The sequence below is a fragment of the Trichosurus vulpecula genome, chromosome 5 (assembly GCF_011100635.1).
Source record: "Trichosurus vulpecula isolate mTriVul1 chromosome 5, mTriVul1.pri, whole genome shotgun sequence".
NCBI lineage: Eukaryota > Metazoa > Chordata > Mammalia > Diprotodontia > Phalangeridae > Trichosurus > Trichosurus vulpecula.
Genome location: NC_050577.1, coordinates 255731136 through 255747616, shown reverse-complemented (window position 1 = coordinate 255747616; position 16481 = coordinate 255731136). Strand labels below are relative to the sequence as shown.

At 39.1% G+C, this 16481-nt stretch overlaps 1 protein-coding gene across 1 annotated transcript in view; it reads left to right on the top strand.

Annotated features, from left to right (window-relative positions):
• Nucleotides 1-16481, top strand: part of TBC1D30 (TBC1 domain family member 30) — a 115930-nt gene that overhangs the window by 87534 nt on the left and 11915 nt on the right. Inside the window, 3 exon segments of the mRNA XM_036761646.1 lie at nucleotides 3718-3823; nucleotides 10555-10667; nucleotides 11090-11229. Of these exon segments, the coding sequence (XP_036617541.1) occupies nucleotides 3718-3823; nucleotides 10555-10667; nucleotides 11090-11229 (359 nt within the window).

Below are 16481 nucleotides of genomic sequence, written 5' to 3'. Positions count from 1 at the left end.
AATGAACTTGAGAGATATTTTAGATGTTGGTAGTTTGGAGGTAGCTGTCTGAAGTGAGAAAAGAGAAAGAGATAACACCAAAGTTTCAAACATGGGAGACTGAGTGAATAGTAATATTACTGATATAAATGAGTAAAAAAAAGTCACAAGAAAAGGAGGGACTTTTGGCTGTGGTGAGTTTGAGGTTCTGGTTGAAGTGGAGGTGGAAGTGTCCTATAGACAGCTGAAAATGTAAGTCTGAGTCTGGAGAAGAGAGATCAGGGTTCTATATAGAGTTTTTAGTCTTTAGCATAGAGATTGAAACTCTGGGAGGAAATGACATTTCCAAGGAAGAAAGCATAGAGAAAAGTGAAAAAAAACTTAGGCAGAACCTAGGAAAACACTTCTTATTAAAGTATTAGAAGATAAGAAACCACTGAAGGGGACAGAAGAAGAGTTTAGGGAGCAAGAAGAATATGAAATCGAAGGAAGAGAAACTATCAAGCATGAGGGGATTGTTGACCATGTGAAAGGTTGTAGAGAGTGGGTAAGGAGAGGAGGCCTGAAAAATTGTATTTGACATTTAGAGAGATTTTTGGTGACCCTTGAGAGGACAGTTTCAGTAGAATGAAGAGGGGCACAGAAATTAAGTAATAAAAGTTTAAGGAGTTTGCAAGTGATGAGAAGTAGAAACATTGCTCATGGACAATTTTTTTCCCAAGAAATTTTATCGTGAAGATGGCCAGAGGGGTTGGAAGGATTAAGGGCAGGCTTTTTTAGAAGCATTTTTAGGGAACTGGAAAGGAAGAAGGATAGAGGAGGAGACTGAAAATATTTAAGAAAAGGGGAATAATTTTTGGAACACGTTCTAGAGGGGATACAGGGGATAGGGTTAAAGGCTTTGGATTAGCTGTATTGAGGAGTAAGGTCATCTCTTCCTCTATGACTAGAAGAAAAGAAGTAATGAGGCTTAAAAATTTTGGGAAAGTAGGGAAAGATAGTTGAGGGAGCACAATTGGATGGTCCCAAAATTCTTAGTGGAGTAGTAGGCTAGATCTTCTATTTTCAATTTGGGTAGTGAGGGTGTTATTAGATGACTTGAGGAGAATGGAAAAATTTTCCAGCACTTGCTATGAGGAATGATATAAGGGGCCAATAAGAGTAGGGTAATTCTAAGTAAGGAATTCTAAGTAGCAGTGAGGCCCTGAGGTTATGTCCTAGATCAGGGCTGTCCAACCTTAGGTTTTTATTGAAACAATAGACAATATATTTTGATATGCCATTTTAGTGAGAGCTCTGCGGTAGTTCAGCTTTGTTTACTAAAGCATTTATGTAAATTTCTGTGCTTGTAGGCTGGCTGTATAGATTGCACTGCAGGCTGCATGTGGCCGGCCAGTCACGGGCCACATTTTGGACAGCTCTGTCCTAGACAAAATTGGTTTAATTTTTGCGGCTTTCTCAAGGGATATTTGGTGGTCTAGGAGCAGAATTAGAGAAATCAGATGTGGATGGCCACTTAAGCCTGGCATCAACAAGAGCAGAAAAGATGATAGCTAGTGAATCACTAGAGTGGGTTTAGAATCAATGATAGCTATGGAAGTAAGTGAAACCAGAACAGGAGAGATTGAGTGGGACAACAGGGTGGTGGACTGGAAGTCTCAATGGATAGAAAAAGCTGGTTTAGTATGAGTGAAAGAGGCAGAAGATACGAGGTTATGATCAGACAGTGCCATTTGAAGATGAGGATTTTTTCAGTGGGGACTGTTTCATGAAATGGTGAAGTCCAAGGTGTATGACTAAAATGGGGTGGAGAATGAAGTCATTGTAATTGAGGAACTGTGGTTGGGAGGGGTGGTCATCAACATGAATGATCAAGTCTACTAGGGTATTGTCTAGCAATGAGATAGAGAGAACGCCTGTGAGTTAGTTGGTGAAATCATTGAGAAAATTGGGAGTGATCTGTGGGTGACAGCAATAAGGATGGAGAAAGAATGGAGAAATAGATTGCAAAGATTTCAAGAGAAAAGAGAGGTTTCTAAGGAACGGAGGTATACAGTTGGTCTGGAAGAAGCATTGGGGAGCAAAGAATATGCTAATCTTCCTTCTTGACCCTGCAAGAAAGTGAAGCAGTCATGGGCACTTTTTAGATGTCTACTGTATGCCAGGCCCTGCAGTAGGTGCTGATTGGTGTGGGAAAAGGAGTGACTTCCAATGCAGAGGGTTGCAAGGAATTAAAATAGCAAACCAGCATAGAATATGTTTAATCATTGATATTTGCTTACATATTCAGATGTTAATGATGGGAGAGGAAGAAAAGAGCTATTATAAATTTTATTTCTGTCAATCAACGCACAAAGATAAGATCTCATATAAGTACTTAATTTAGACATAGCTCATTTTAAAAATAAATGCTATTAAGACTGAAATATCTATAAAAATATAATATAAACTATATGTCTATATATTATTGATGTGGTTATAATGGAAAGGCTGCTTATGAGCATTACTACAAAGTTCAGTAGATGTATAAAATGCAGCTACAGAGTAATATATTTTTAATGTTTTTGTCTATTTTTATTAAATTTATATCCCTCTAACTTGCACCTCACTAGGAGGACATGATTGGCAAATCCACAAAGTGTCTGTTTTCTTCATCGCACTTTTTTCCTGCCTATCTTGAAAAAGTATGTTGTTGATCACAAAAGGATTGAATCAGAATGCTTGGATAGCTCACCGTACATCACCACATTAGGGAAAAAATAGAGCTGTCCCTCAAAATACATGTTCTGTTAATGGTGGGTAAGTAGTTCCATCTTCCTTTACCCAGGAAAAGAAACAAGACCACCAAAATCAGGTCTTTAATCTAGCTCTAGGAAATAGAGATACCCAGGATCCTTGGTCTAAAGGAATTCTCTTCGTTTTGGAAGAAGGAGGATATTTTGTACTATACCATTCTAGTGCCTTATAATAAGTTCTTTGAGGAGGATGGAGAAAATTTTGCTTTTAATGAGGCCCTATTGAGTTATATGCAGTCACAAAAATGTAGCCCATCCCCAAAGTCTTAGTGCAGTTTTAAGCTATGAAAGCTTAATTAATTTAAGCTATTGAATCTAGTTATACAAGGACTTTTGAGATACTCACTCTGTATATGTCATTGAAACAGTGAGTTTTCATTTTTTTCTTCCTCTGTGGTTTAGTTTCTACATTCTCAATGAAACCATCTATTAACAACAGCAATTTTCAGATAGAGAACAGTATTATGTCCACAGGGCAAATTTAGCAACCAGTTTTGGGTGGTCTTTCAGGTCAACATTAGGTCCTTTGGCATATGGCAGCAATGTGGCACAGCAGATGGAATGTTGGATTTGGAGGCAGGAAGATCTGGATTTGAATCCCACTTTTGACACTTACTAACCATCAAGCTCACTGAGCCTCATTTTCCTCACCCACAAAACAGGGATAATAGTTCTTCTAGGTGTACCTACTTCATGGGGTTGTTGTGAAGATCAATTGAGACCAGATTTGCAAAGAATTTCACAAATCTTATGTCAAAATGTCAGTTCTCATAATGTACAGTGCGCCAAAGTAGAACTGCCGGTCAGGATTTTTGTTCATTTTGTTCATTATTGTAGTTTGTTGGTTCTTAATGGAGGACAATGGCCTGTAGTGTATATCCTGGTAATGTTTATTTAATTGCATGACATGGACTTAAGAAAGAGCTTATTTTTTTTAATACAGACAGATAGAATGCTGTGAAACAGCTGATGAATTCTACAGCACCATGGGAAGACTGACCCAGGAGATGCTGGAGGACAATCTAATTGAAAGCAATGAACTCATGCAGGTGAGTAAGGAGTGAAGGAGAAGAGAGAGGACCAGATTTGTTTCATTGAATGTTTCTCTTTTGCGTTTTGTAGAGAGCTTTTTTTTTTAAAGTAGCGTGCTAAATAGAAATAAATCCTCAAAGATATAAATCCATGGCTGTATAGAGTGAGTTGTGGTTGAAACACACAACTGGTTGAAAAAGTTTATAATGTAGTCAACTTGTCTTATTTTTGCCAAGTTGGCATTCTGTCTCCCACTTGTATGCCTCTGCATAGGCTTCCCCATAGCTGGAGCACAGTCCTTCCTTATTTTCATATTTTAGAGTTCTTGGCTTTATTTAACGTTTAACTCATGTACTGCCTCCAACAGACTGTTTCTTGATCCCTCTAGCTGCATTGTGTGATAGGAACAGCGGGATGGCCAGTCCAGCTGGACTAGAAAGTGATGGAAAGTAGGTACCAAACAAAAGAGTTTATATTTTCTCCTAGAGGCAAACAGTAAGCCACTGGAGTCTTTCTATCCATCTACCTACCTATCTACCTATTTATCTGTTTTATAGCTAATATTTTATTTTTCCCCCAACTACATGTAAAAACAATTTTTAACATTCATTTTAAAAAATTATTTTGAGTTCCAAATTCTCTCCTTCCCTCCCTGCCCTTCCCTTCCCTTTGTTTCTTATTGAGGAGGCAAGCAATTTGATATAGGTTATACATGTGCAGTCATGAAAAACATATTCCATGTTAGTCATGTTGTGAAAGAAAACAGAGATCAAAGAAGAAAAGAAAAATAAAGAAAAAGTGTGTTTTGATCTGCATTCAGACTCCATCAGTTCTGTCTTTGGAGATGGATAGCATTTTTCATCATAAGTCCTTCAGAATTGTCTTGTATCACTGTATTGCTGAGAATAGCTAAGTTATTCACAGTTGATCATCATAGAATATTGCTGTGAATGTATATAGTGTTCTCTTGGCTCCACTCATTTCACTTGGCATAAGTTCATGTAAATATTTCTAGGTTTTTCTGAGAGCATTCTGCTCGTCATTCTTACAGCACAATAGTTTTTCATCACAATCACATACAATAACTTGTTCAGCCATTCCCCAATTGATGGGCATCCCATCAATTTCCAATTCTTTGCCATCACTAAAAGAGCTGCTATAAATATTTTTGTACATATAGATCCTTTTCCTTTTTTAAAAATCTCTTTGGGGCACAGACCTGTAGTGGTCACTGGAGTTTATTTAAAGAGTTGAGGAATGGTGACATGATCAGACCTGTGCTTTAGGAAAACCACTTTGGTGGCTGTATAGAGGATGGATTAGAGCAGGAGAGACCAATTAAGACCAATGAAGCAGGGAGACCAATTAAGAAATGATTGCAATAGTCCAGGAGAGAGGGTATGAGAACCTGTTCTGAAGTGGTGACTATGTCAATAATGAGAAAGGGTCAGATGGGAAGGATGTGGTGGTGGTAGAATCAACACAATGGACAACTGCTTAGACATTTGGGGTGAGGGAAAGGAAGGAGTCTAGGGTAATACTGAGAACCTGGGTGATCACAAAGATGGTGGTGCCTTTGATGGTAATAGGGAAACTTGGAAGAGGGGTAGCTTTGGGGTAGGCTGGGCTAATAATGAGTACTAATTTGGACATGTTGAGTTGGAGATATCTCAGGGAGATAATAATGTATTTTTGTGAAACCAGCTAATTGCATTTGGTGGAATATGCTTGTGTTACTGATCATTTGTGTACATCTGAGTGACAGTGTGGTATAATAATAATAATAACTTAACATATATATAGTACCTTCTGTGTACCAGGCATTATGCCAAGTGTGTTACAATTTTTAACTCATTTGATCCTCACAACAACTCTGGGAAATAGGTGCTATTATTATTATCTCCATTTTACAGATAAGGAAACTGAGGCAAGCAGAGTTTAAATGACTTTCCCAGTATAGCTGCTAGAAAGCCAGCCTCAGAATCAGGAAGACTTGGGTTGGTCGTGCCTTTGATACATGCTGGATATATGAACCTGGGCAAATTGCTTAACCTTCCAGTGTCCCAAGAAATTCTTTAAGTCACAGAACAGTTGCTGATCTGTGTGGATAGAGGGAGTTTCTTTCCAATTGAAATCAGAGGTCCAGTCCAAATAGAAATATGATGTCTTAAGGGAGGGAATTGTCATGCTGTACTAAACGATGTTTATACCACACCAGGAGTATTATATACAATTCTTTATGCCATGTTTTAGAAAGATGTTAACATGCTAGAGAGCAACCAAAGCAGGGTACCTAGCATAGTGAAGTGGTCTGAAATTTATATGAGGAATAGTCAAGGGAATTGATGGTGTTCGCTCTGGAAGAAAGATAATTTTTGGGAATGCAGATTGCAGCTTCAGCTATTTGGAGGGCTGGAATGTGAGAAATAGGATTGTACTTGTCTTTGGCCCCAGGAGGCAGAATTCCAAATGACAGAGAGAAATTAAAAATGAGAGTTGTCTAACAAGAGAACAGGATGCTTTACAAAGTAGCGAGCTCTATTCATCAGTGTTGAGGTAGAGGCAGGCTAGGCATTTATTGGTGGTGCTTTGGCAGGAATCTCTGCATTGGGAGTGAAGTTGGACTAGGCGATCTCTGAGATATTGCTCCACTCCAAGATTCAATGATACTTTGGCTCTGAGATAATTGGTAAAATCTAGAACGCTGGCTAGTACCACTTCACAGGAAGGAGTTGACACAAACAGTCATAAAATACCAGGATTCGATCACTTTTATATTCTCAAGATATAAAAGAACTCATAACCTTTGGGAAAGAAAATGTTTTCCAAATTGGGAAGCATTTAGTAGATTTTTATTCTTTTTTTTTTTCAAAAGCTATCTGCCTTGTGGCTGTTGGGCTATACCAAAGAATATTTAAAACATAGAGATACTGTCCAGTCTTAGACAAACATGAAAGAAATGAGAACGTTCAGAGTAAATACTATGATACAAGCTTCAGAGGCAGTAGATATAGGATAAGTTAATAAGGAGACAACATATTAGAGAGGATGTGGCGTAATGGAAAAATACTGGGTCAGGAATTAAGAGATCCAGCTTGTGGTCTTGGATATGGCCATGGGCAAACCATTAAAAACTTCTCTGTCTTATTTTCTGAGACATGCTTCTGAAAGAATGATTCTGAGAGAAACTGAGGCAACATATTTGAATTACTTTGAAAAATGCAAGGTATTACAAACATTCTAGGTTCAGTCATATACTTTGTTTTCTCATATAGCCCATGTAAGCTCTGAGTATCCTTATCTCATTCTATGTGAGAATTTGAGTCTTGAGTTCCTGAGAAAGGCTTAATTTTCCTCAAGGGGTTCTGAGGATGACCCTGAGAAGTTGGAGGTAATTCCATAATGGCATTGGCTTGGGCCCTTTTGGTATGCTTCTCCCCTAGATCATCAGTTGAAAATCTAGATTGTTCTCTCTTCTGGTTCACCACTTCCTGGAACTCCCCAATTCCATGCTTTTATTCTTAACCCAGAGAGTCTGAGGATATTTCTCAGCCATTTGAAATAGATTTCCTGTCTGGTATAATTTCCTTTCATTAAATGGTTTGCAAAGACTTTTCATACTTAGTCTATGGTCTGTGAGTGATATTTATTGATTGGCCATCTTATTGTTTAAATGGGGTAGGATGATAAATCAATTAATCCCACCGTTATAACTGACTTGAAAGTTTAAGGGATGTGATAAAGAAGCCAGAAGGTCTGAGCTGATTAAAAAGGAAACCTCCCCAGAGCTGGTCTTTTTCTAGTCTGTCAGATGTCTTTGGTTGAGTTGTCCTGCATGGAAATTGGGAGAGTTATCTGGAGAGCCTTTGTATCCTCTGGGTTTAGAAAGGTTAAGTCATGTGTTGAGGGAGTCGGTAGATGCAATATTGTAGCCATGTTTTATTTTCTGGCTAGAACTGGAGCATTACATTACAGAGCAACACAAGTCCCTGACAACCACCTTGCATTCTCTTTATATAAGCCCTCAATGTTCTAATTCTTGCCATCTGCCCTCCACCTTCTAGTTTTTTTCCCCTCTTATCAACAAAGATCAGTTATAATATTGACTTACTCTGCCCTCCAGGCATGGATGTGACATCACAAGGCCACTGTAAAAACTGAATGACATCATATGTTCAGAAATGCTTTGTAAACAATAAAAAACTATACAAATTAAGGTAACATTACTATAACTCTTTTTTTTATCTTGAAATCCTTTTTGACATCCAGTTAGGTCACTTACTTTGATATGATTAAGTCAAGGAGAGCAACCAAAATGGGAAGGATCTGGAGTCCATGGTCCATGAGAATTTATTCAAAGTAGTTTGCACAAAGAACTAACATGATAGTTGCTTTCGAAGTACTTGAAAGGCTACCAAGTGGAAACTTTTCCCCCATGCTTTTCTAGTTTATTCCGTTTGGCCTCAAAGGGTAGAACTAGGGGCAGTTGATGAAAATTGTGAAGAGGGAGATTTAAGCTTACTATGAGGAAAAACTTCCTAACAATTAGAGCTATGCAAAGGTTAAATGTTCTGCCTTGGGAGGTAGTGGGTTCCTTCTCTTTGGAGATCTTTAAGCAAAGACAACTTGTTAAAGATAATGTGTAGCAAACCCTTTTTTTGGGTCATATACTCCTTTGGCAGTCTGGGGAAGCCAATGGACTCTTTCTCAGGATATTTTTAAATGGATTTAAAAACATGGGATTATATATATACATATATTTATTATTATTAAATGTTTCTATAAAATTTTATTTATTATTATTAAGGACATATTTTCAAATACATAGAATTATAGAGGAAACCAATTATATTGAAATAAAGATGTATTTTTTTCCCATCCAAGTTCATGATCTCCCTGAAATCTATCCATGGACCCCTTAGGGAGTTGGTAGACTTCGGATTTAGAGACCCCTGCTGTAGCACACATATTTCTGTGTGTGGTTTGGAATAGATGGCCACCGAGATCCATTTTCTGTGATTCTTTAAGGGAGGGGAAAGAGTACATTATAATACGTGATATTTACATGGTGCTTTTTGCAAAGTGCCTTACATCTTGTCTGATTTGTGAGAGAACAACCCTATGAAGTAGGCACTCTAAGCATTGTTATCTCCGTTTTATGGATGAAGAAACTAAAGTTCTGAGAGGCTGCAATGCCTCATCTTTGGTCACACAGTGAGGAAGTGTCAGAGGTGGGATGTGAGGCCAGGTTTTCTTGACTCTGGGTCCACTACTCTCCACCATGCCATGCTCCTTCTTGTTTATAAATCATCTGTGTCATTCTAGTACTATCCAGACAGATTTTCTGAAACCTCAGAGACATTTGACTATTGTTAGGTCTAGCCTCAAAGACTAGCTTTGGGGTCAGTAGGGTTGAATTACTCTGCCAAATGAATTTCTGGAGAAGCTGAGGGAAGAAGCATTAGCATAGGTTGCCTGGATATTGGTAGTGGTCTCAGAAAAGGAAAAAAAGGAATATAATTAAAAGTTGAGATTGGTGAGAGCAATGATCTCTAAACTTTTTTTTATCACTCATCAATATAAAGTTTTCTGTGAAAGTAATGTGATTGAATATGCTTCATTAATTTTGAAAATGTTTGTTTGGGGGCAGCTAGGTGGCGCAGTGAGCGGAGCACTGGCCCTGGAGTCAGGAGGACCTTAGTTCAAATCCAGCCTCAGACATGTGACACACTTACTGGCTGTGTGACATTGAGCAAGTCACTTAACCCCAATTGCCCTGCCCTCACCTCTCCAAAACAAAAAGAAAAAAAATATTTGTTTGACACCGGTCTGGTTCTGAATTTGCCTTATTTTGGTACTTGGTTTTAATGGTCATCATTGCTGAAACAGATAGATAGATCCCAATAGAAAAGGTACATCAATGGCAGTCCTTACTAGATAGTGACATTTTTCAATTTTTCAATCTCCTCTAGCCCCTACTCGAACTCTTTCAGTGATGGAGAATTCAGTACTCTGGCTGGGGAGAAAAACACAAGTGGCTTCTTTAAATATATATTTAGACATTTCACTAACAGCTCATGGTTTCCACCTTTTTTTTTGTTTCTCACACTTTTTTCTCCTTTGAAATGAACAATTAACAACTTCCCTCAAAACTCATTCACAGCTTTGGGAAAAGGTGACATGTTTGGAAAAAAACCCAAACCCTGCATTTTCTCAATCACAAGATCATCCACCAGACTTAATGTTTACCAAAAACTCTGATCTTCTATGTCTATTTTTAGTTGCACCCTCCCCCCATCCTTCTTGCCCAAATTAGAGAAAAGCAGTGAATATCACAGATGCGCAGTGATATCTTCTATGTTGTGGGGGATGCCTGGGCACTGTTGAGGGCTTTGTGAACTCTTGTTTTTCATCAGCACATTGTAACGGAAAGAACACTGGGGTCCAGGAGATGTAAATTTGAGTCCTGATTGAGTCCACACTTTCCAGCTCTAAATCTATGAAAATGATTGCTTCCCTATGAAAAATAACTGGCTTTAAATGAAAAATGACCACTTACCCATGAAAAATGACCTATGAAAATGACTGTATGCCTACAAAAATATGATTTTTTCCCACCCTTCACACGAGGGGAAGTGTCTCTTCTTGCAAAGCTTCTGTAGAGATTCAACAACTCTCTAGGACCAGTGAAGAGCCACTTAAAAATAACATTAAATAACGTTGCCAAACTAGCATTTCTCTCTTTCAGACTGTTTATTCCATGGCCCAGTTCCCTTTCCCTCAATTGGCAGAGCTAAGGGAGAAATACACCTACAACATTACTCCGTTCCCAGCCACAGTCAAACCCACTTCAGTTTCTGGGTAAGTGTGTTTTCTTAAGGACTGAAGATGCTATTACCTTCATATAGAATGTGCTCTCCTCGAAGTAGGGGACTTTTGATTTTTTATCTTTGTATCTATAATGACTAACACAGTGCATTGCATATTGCAGGCACTTAATAAATCTTTGTTGAACTGAATTGAATATTACTAGCGAAACATTCATTAATGACAATATTATAGGGATAACACCACATGGAGAATCAGAAACCACCCCCTCTCCCATAGACTTCCCATGTAGATTCAAGAGAGAATATCAGAGCAAGTTGTGATGGCTTGATGTAGTTTCCAAAGCAATCAGACACATTTGCAAGCGTGATTCGTATGGGGAAATTGGCAACCAGTTAAGAACATGTTCTTTAAAAAATCAACCACTCCTTTTTTTTTTTTAAATTCTCTCACAGGCGGCTTGGCAGAAACAGAGACAGTGATGAAGAGAATGATCTAGATGATGAGGATGCTATTGTCAATGCAGTTGGATGTCTTGGACCTTTCACTGGATTCCTGACCCCAGAACTACAGAAGTATCAAAAGCAAGTTAAAGGTAGACAGTTAGAATCTCTTCTTAATCTGTTTTATATTATTATAATGTTCCGAGTCAATCAAATGAGCCTGCTGTTCAGGGCTGTATTGAAGACAACTCAAAATGGCTCCTGAGAGCCAATTGTTAAATTTTTAGTGTGAGCATTTGCACCTTGGAAATGGGTAAATGATATAGATCAGGAGGACTTGATTTATGGTTTTGTTGATTGCCTGGACTTAAGAATATGATAAAGAAAATGCTAATAATGCAGATTCACCTTAAAAATGTGTTCTGTGTACACTTTTTTTGAGAGCTGGTTGTTAAACATTTACCAGAATACGGCTTCTATAATTGTTTCCTTTAGTTGGTCCATATTGCTACCTAAAAAAAGTTCCTAAAAATATTTTCATTGGTCCCCAATGACATGAGTCAATATCTACAAAGAAGATATTATTTATAAGGCAAGTCTATTTTAATCAAATGTAAAATAGTCTTAAAATTTGGTAAATATTGCATTTCTTTTTTTTTAGGGAGTATATGGTGGGAGGTAGTAGACAGGAGGGGCAAAAGTTGCAGGGTTGAGACCTGAGTGACTAGGAGAGTGGGTAGGGGGTGAGTTAGGATGGACAGGAAGGGAAGATAGGTGTGAATGGAGTCCATTTTGAACCAAAATCTAATTAGTTTCCTGTTCGCTTATTATTTAGTTTGTTAGTTTCCAAAGAGAACACAGGAATTTATAATCAAAATAAAGCTCATTAATTTCATATTCAATTTACCACATCATAATCTCAATATTAAATATTCTGTTTACCACAAGGGCACAGATTTATGAAATGAATGACTGACAAGTGTTGGAATACTTTGCCTTTAATCATGTAACATTTTAGTATCTGTTTGCACTACAAATAATAGGAATCCAAGATAAAATTTATTTCATAGTTTCATTTCCATATTGAAGCTGGAAGGGAGGTTAGAACTTACCTAGTCAAGCCTTTTCTCAGTGGGAAAAATATGTTTTCCTTTGACCTCTCTGATGGATGATTATCTAGCCCTTATTTAAACCCTTTCAGTGACTGGGAGTTCAACATTTTAAGAGTCTGCCATCCTGATGTCGGGAAGCTCAATTTTTTTTCTTCCTCATACAGCTTATCTCTGTGTTGTTCAGATGTGTCTGACTCTTCATGACCCCATTTGAGGTTTTTTTTTTTTGGCAAAGATCCTAGAGTGGTTTTCCATTTCTTTCTCCATTTCCTTTTACAGATGAGGAAACTGAGGCAAACAGGTTAAGTGACTTGCCCAGGGTCACACAGCTAATAAGTGTCTGAGGCCAGATTTGAACTCAGGAGGAGGAGTCTTCCTGATTCCAAGCCCAGTGCTCTATCCACTGTGCCACCTTACTGTCCACAGCTTATCTATTAGTCACTTACTAAATATGTTACTATATTCCTTCCCTATAAGCAGCCTTCCATCAAGCGGACGAGCTGTACTTAGGTCATGGAAACCTTTCTCCTTTCCACAATGTCAGCATTTATGATTCTCTTCCCCTTCTCCTTCCCTATTCTCCTCCACTGCTTTCTGCTGTCCTTCTCACGCCCCCATGTCATACATGCTTCTTTCCTTTCATTAAGTGTGGTAAAGGCAAGATTTTGGTGGCAAGAAAAAGGATGGAGGGTAAATCCTGTTCATCTCCTTTCCCTTCCTCCTTCCACTGCTGCGGTTCCCCCAGCCTTGGTGCCATGCGTCCTCACTGTTCTACGTTCCTGTCTCTCTAGGCTCTTGTCTTCTCTTCACCCCAGAGATTCACTCTCTCAGCTTCCTGTGATGATATGCTCAGGATAAGCCCAAGTTTGGTTTTCCTCTGGAATGTGTGTGAATCTTGAATCTATCTTTAGCATCTATATTCAATTCAAGCACTATCAAGTACCCACTATGTGCAAGACATGTATCAACAAGTATTTATTAGTCACCTACTATCTGCAAGACTCTTTCTTTCTTTCCCTTCAGTCCTTCCTTCCTTCCTTCCTTCCTTCCTTCCTTCCTTTCTTCCTTCCTTTCTTTCTTTTTCTTCCTTCCTTCTTTCTTTTTCTTCTTCTTCTTTCTTTCTTTCTTCTTTCTTTCTTCTTTCTTTCTTTCTTTCTTTCTTTCTTTCTTTCTTTCTCTTCCTTCCTTCCTTCCTTCCTTCCTTCCTTTCTTTCTCTCTCTCTCTTTTTCTTTCTTTCTTTCTTTCTTTCTTTCTTTCTTTCTTTCTTTCTTTCTTTCTTTCTTTCTTCTTTCTTCCTTTCTTCCTTTCTTTCTTTCTTTCTTTCTTTCTTTCTTTCTTTCTTTCTTTCTTCCATCTTTGCTGATCCTGTGGACTAGCTTAGTTCCATGAAAACTCAGAGTGCTTTAATTTACATTCATCTAATGGTTAATGATTTGGAACATTATTTCATATGATTCTTCCTAGCTTATATTTCTTCTTTTGAGACTATCTGCTCCTACTTTGACAGAGGTAACCCCCAATTCAAAGATCTTCTGGGGGAAGACAGGAATGGCTCCCCCAGGCCCATAAAACCATAGTTCACAAGCCTACACCAATGTATTTAACTTAAATGGTCAGCCAGAGTACCACAAATAGTTCAAAGTAAATACATTTAATGAATTAGTATGATAAGAAAAGCTCCATCCAATCATTTCTCCCACAAATCTGGGCATACTTTCCTAGAAATACACAGTGGGCAAAATGGATGTATGTAGGGAACATGTACAGAAGGGCACAAGAAACTCAGGGATAATATGGTAGTGACTTTGTGCTGCCCCCTGGTGGTCTTGTAGTTTCTGCTCAGTGCTACTCAGATGTGGCTCCATTGGTCGCTGTCTTGTTGGACATGTGTCCATCAGACTCTGGTTAGGTGCTTCCTCACTGGATACTGCCTCATTGTACATTTCTTTGCTGTCTTGAGATTCTGGCTCAGCTAACATTCTTGATTATCTTTTCCTTTAGGGAAGGGCAAACTATACTATGCTATTTTAGCTTAAAGGTTGCAGGCTATAGCCCAGAAAATGTCAAAACCCTTGCCTGGAACCAGCCAAAACTTCCCTTCAGTCTTGGCTATGAGGCCTCTGACCTCCCCAGGTGGAGATTCTCAGCCCCAGGTGCCAAGGTCTTTAGAACAAAAGCACAGTCCTCTCAGTTAGATAATAAACACCCTTGGGCTTGTTCTTTTCCCTTCACTCTACTTCCCACGAACAGCACTGTGTTTGGGGGCTCTGGAAACTCTGCTCTATCTTACTGTGAGCATTGTATAAGACCTCGTAATTTTCATTCCTGAAGGCTCTACTATAAACTGGATAATGGTTATTTGCTTAGTAACTAAAATACTCTGGAGCTTAGGGTTCCCCAATTTTCCCACATAAAGCCTCTTCTGTTCTCTTTTGTAGATAACTAGCTGGAGGGGGTGGGGAATCCCAGGGACAAGTTAAACTTTCCTTGTATATACTGTTGTCCAAATCACTGCAAATTCACCTACCAGCATGAGGACCCACATTTCTCCATCTTATGTACAAGGACATCATAGAAGACTTTGATGCATGTTCTGCTCTAGTCCAGATACTGTCTTTGCCAGTTCCCTGCTATACCAACCAAATAACTGTACTAGAAAAGGGAATGAAGTTACCCTGAGCTGGATTTGTTCTTTGTGAAATCAGCAGCAATCTTGGCATTCTGTCTGCACAGTGTGGAAGGAGGGGAGCTCAGTGGGGTGCAAAGGTTGAGAAAGAACACAGGTGGTGTAGAACATGTTGGAACCTCCCCGGAGACTACAGAGAACAGCTTGGGTGAGGTGGGGGCTGCTTGCCTCAGCTACTCTGCCCAGGGCTGTGCAGTTAGGCAGGGTTATGTTGAAGGATCAGACAAAAGGAAAGGAGCTGGCGTATCCTTGTTCAAACAGCAGAAAGACCATGAGGGGAGAATGGAGGGGCAGAGGCCAGGTGCAGCTCAGAGGAGCAGGGCTGAGGATCCTGGGCTTTCTCCCCTAGGCTCTCTGTCAGTGTGGGGCTTATTCCTGGGAATCTCTGCCTGTTCAGAGTTTGCATGTTTGTCATCTAAAGAGATCAGATGTAGCATATTCCAGAGAGAGGGAGATGCTGAGTGAGGATGGGGAAAATTTCCCAGGGTTTCCGAACATCATCAGAGGAAATGATGAAACTGAACAGATTACAGTCATTAAAAATGCATAAAAATACATAACCCCAGCTGAGTCCTCACTGCTGCTCAGTCATCCTCCTATCCTGCCCTTCTTAGATCTAATTCTTTGTTGGTTTTTTTTTAGGCTTTTTAAAATTTATTTTTTCTTAAACACCAAAAAAGTGTTTCTATATACAGAGTGGAACAGAAAAGATGATGATGTGTGCAACCACAGCTTGATTATGTATAATTTGATTTATTAAAAAGGTATATAATGAATACAATATGGTACTTGCAAAGCAGGCTGATTTACACTAACCATTCTCCACAATGACGATTGCAAACCTCTCTTCTCTCCACCTTCAACTCCCCCCATACAGCCTTAGTTTTCCATTTCACTGAGATTGAGATTATTTGATGTGAGCTTTCTTGGCATCATAACCCATTCCTAAAACCTTTCTCAGGACCATAACCCTCTCTTCTCTTTTCCTCCAGTCATAGAAGCACCAGCCATAATACGATGCCAATTTGCCTGCCTGTATCCTTGGTCCTCTCCTTTCCCACGTCCTCCAAAACTTTTCTTCACCAAGTATCTCCTCTGTCTCAGACTCTTTCAGTCTCATTTATCATTAACTCTTTTTATCAACCAACATAAGATTGCTGGTTTAGGGATGAAAGGTTACTTGAGAGTTCATCATTTTACAGGTGAGGTGTGTGAGGACACAAGATTTGTAGGGGCGTAGACTATCCTGAAGCTACAGCAATTTGTAAGGCCAAATGTAAGGGGGTCGATTGTTCTCCCTTGATATACCAATTATAGGGACACAGACCCTCTGAGAGAATACTGAGATACAGAAGAAAGAGGGGCCTGGGCCAACTTGGTAGTAAATGTATGTAGGTTTATTAGGGTTTGTTGGGTTAATTGGTTGTTTGGGGGAGTTTACTCACAAGACCTAGTCCTTGGCAGCAAGAGGACGGAATGGTATGATGGATCCTCACACTAATACTAGGCCAGGCCAGGTATTACATAGAAACAGAACCAAGAAGGCACATAACCAAGGATAGCCTAGTGTCACGTGCAAGTGTTCCTGTGGGGTAGTTGGAGCTT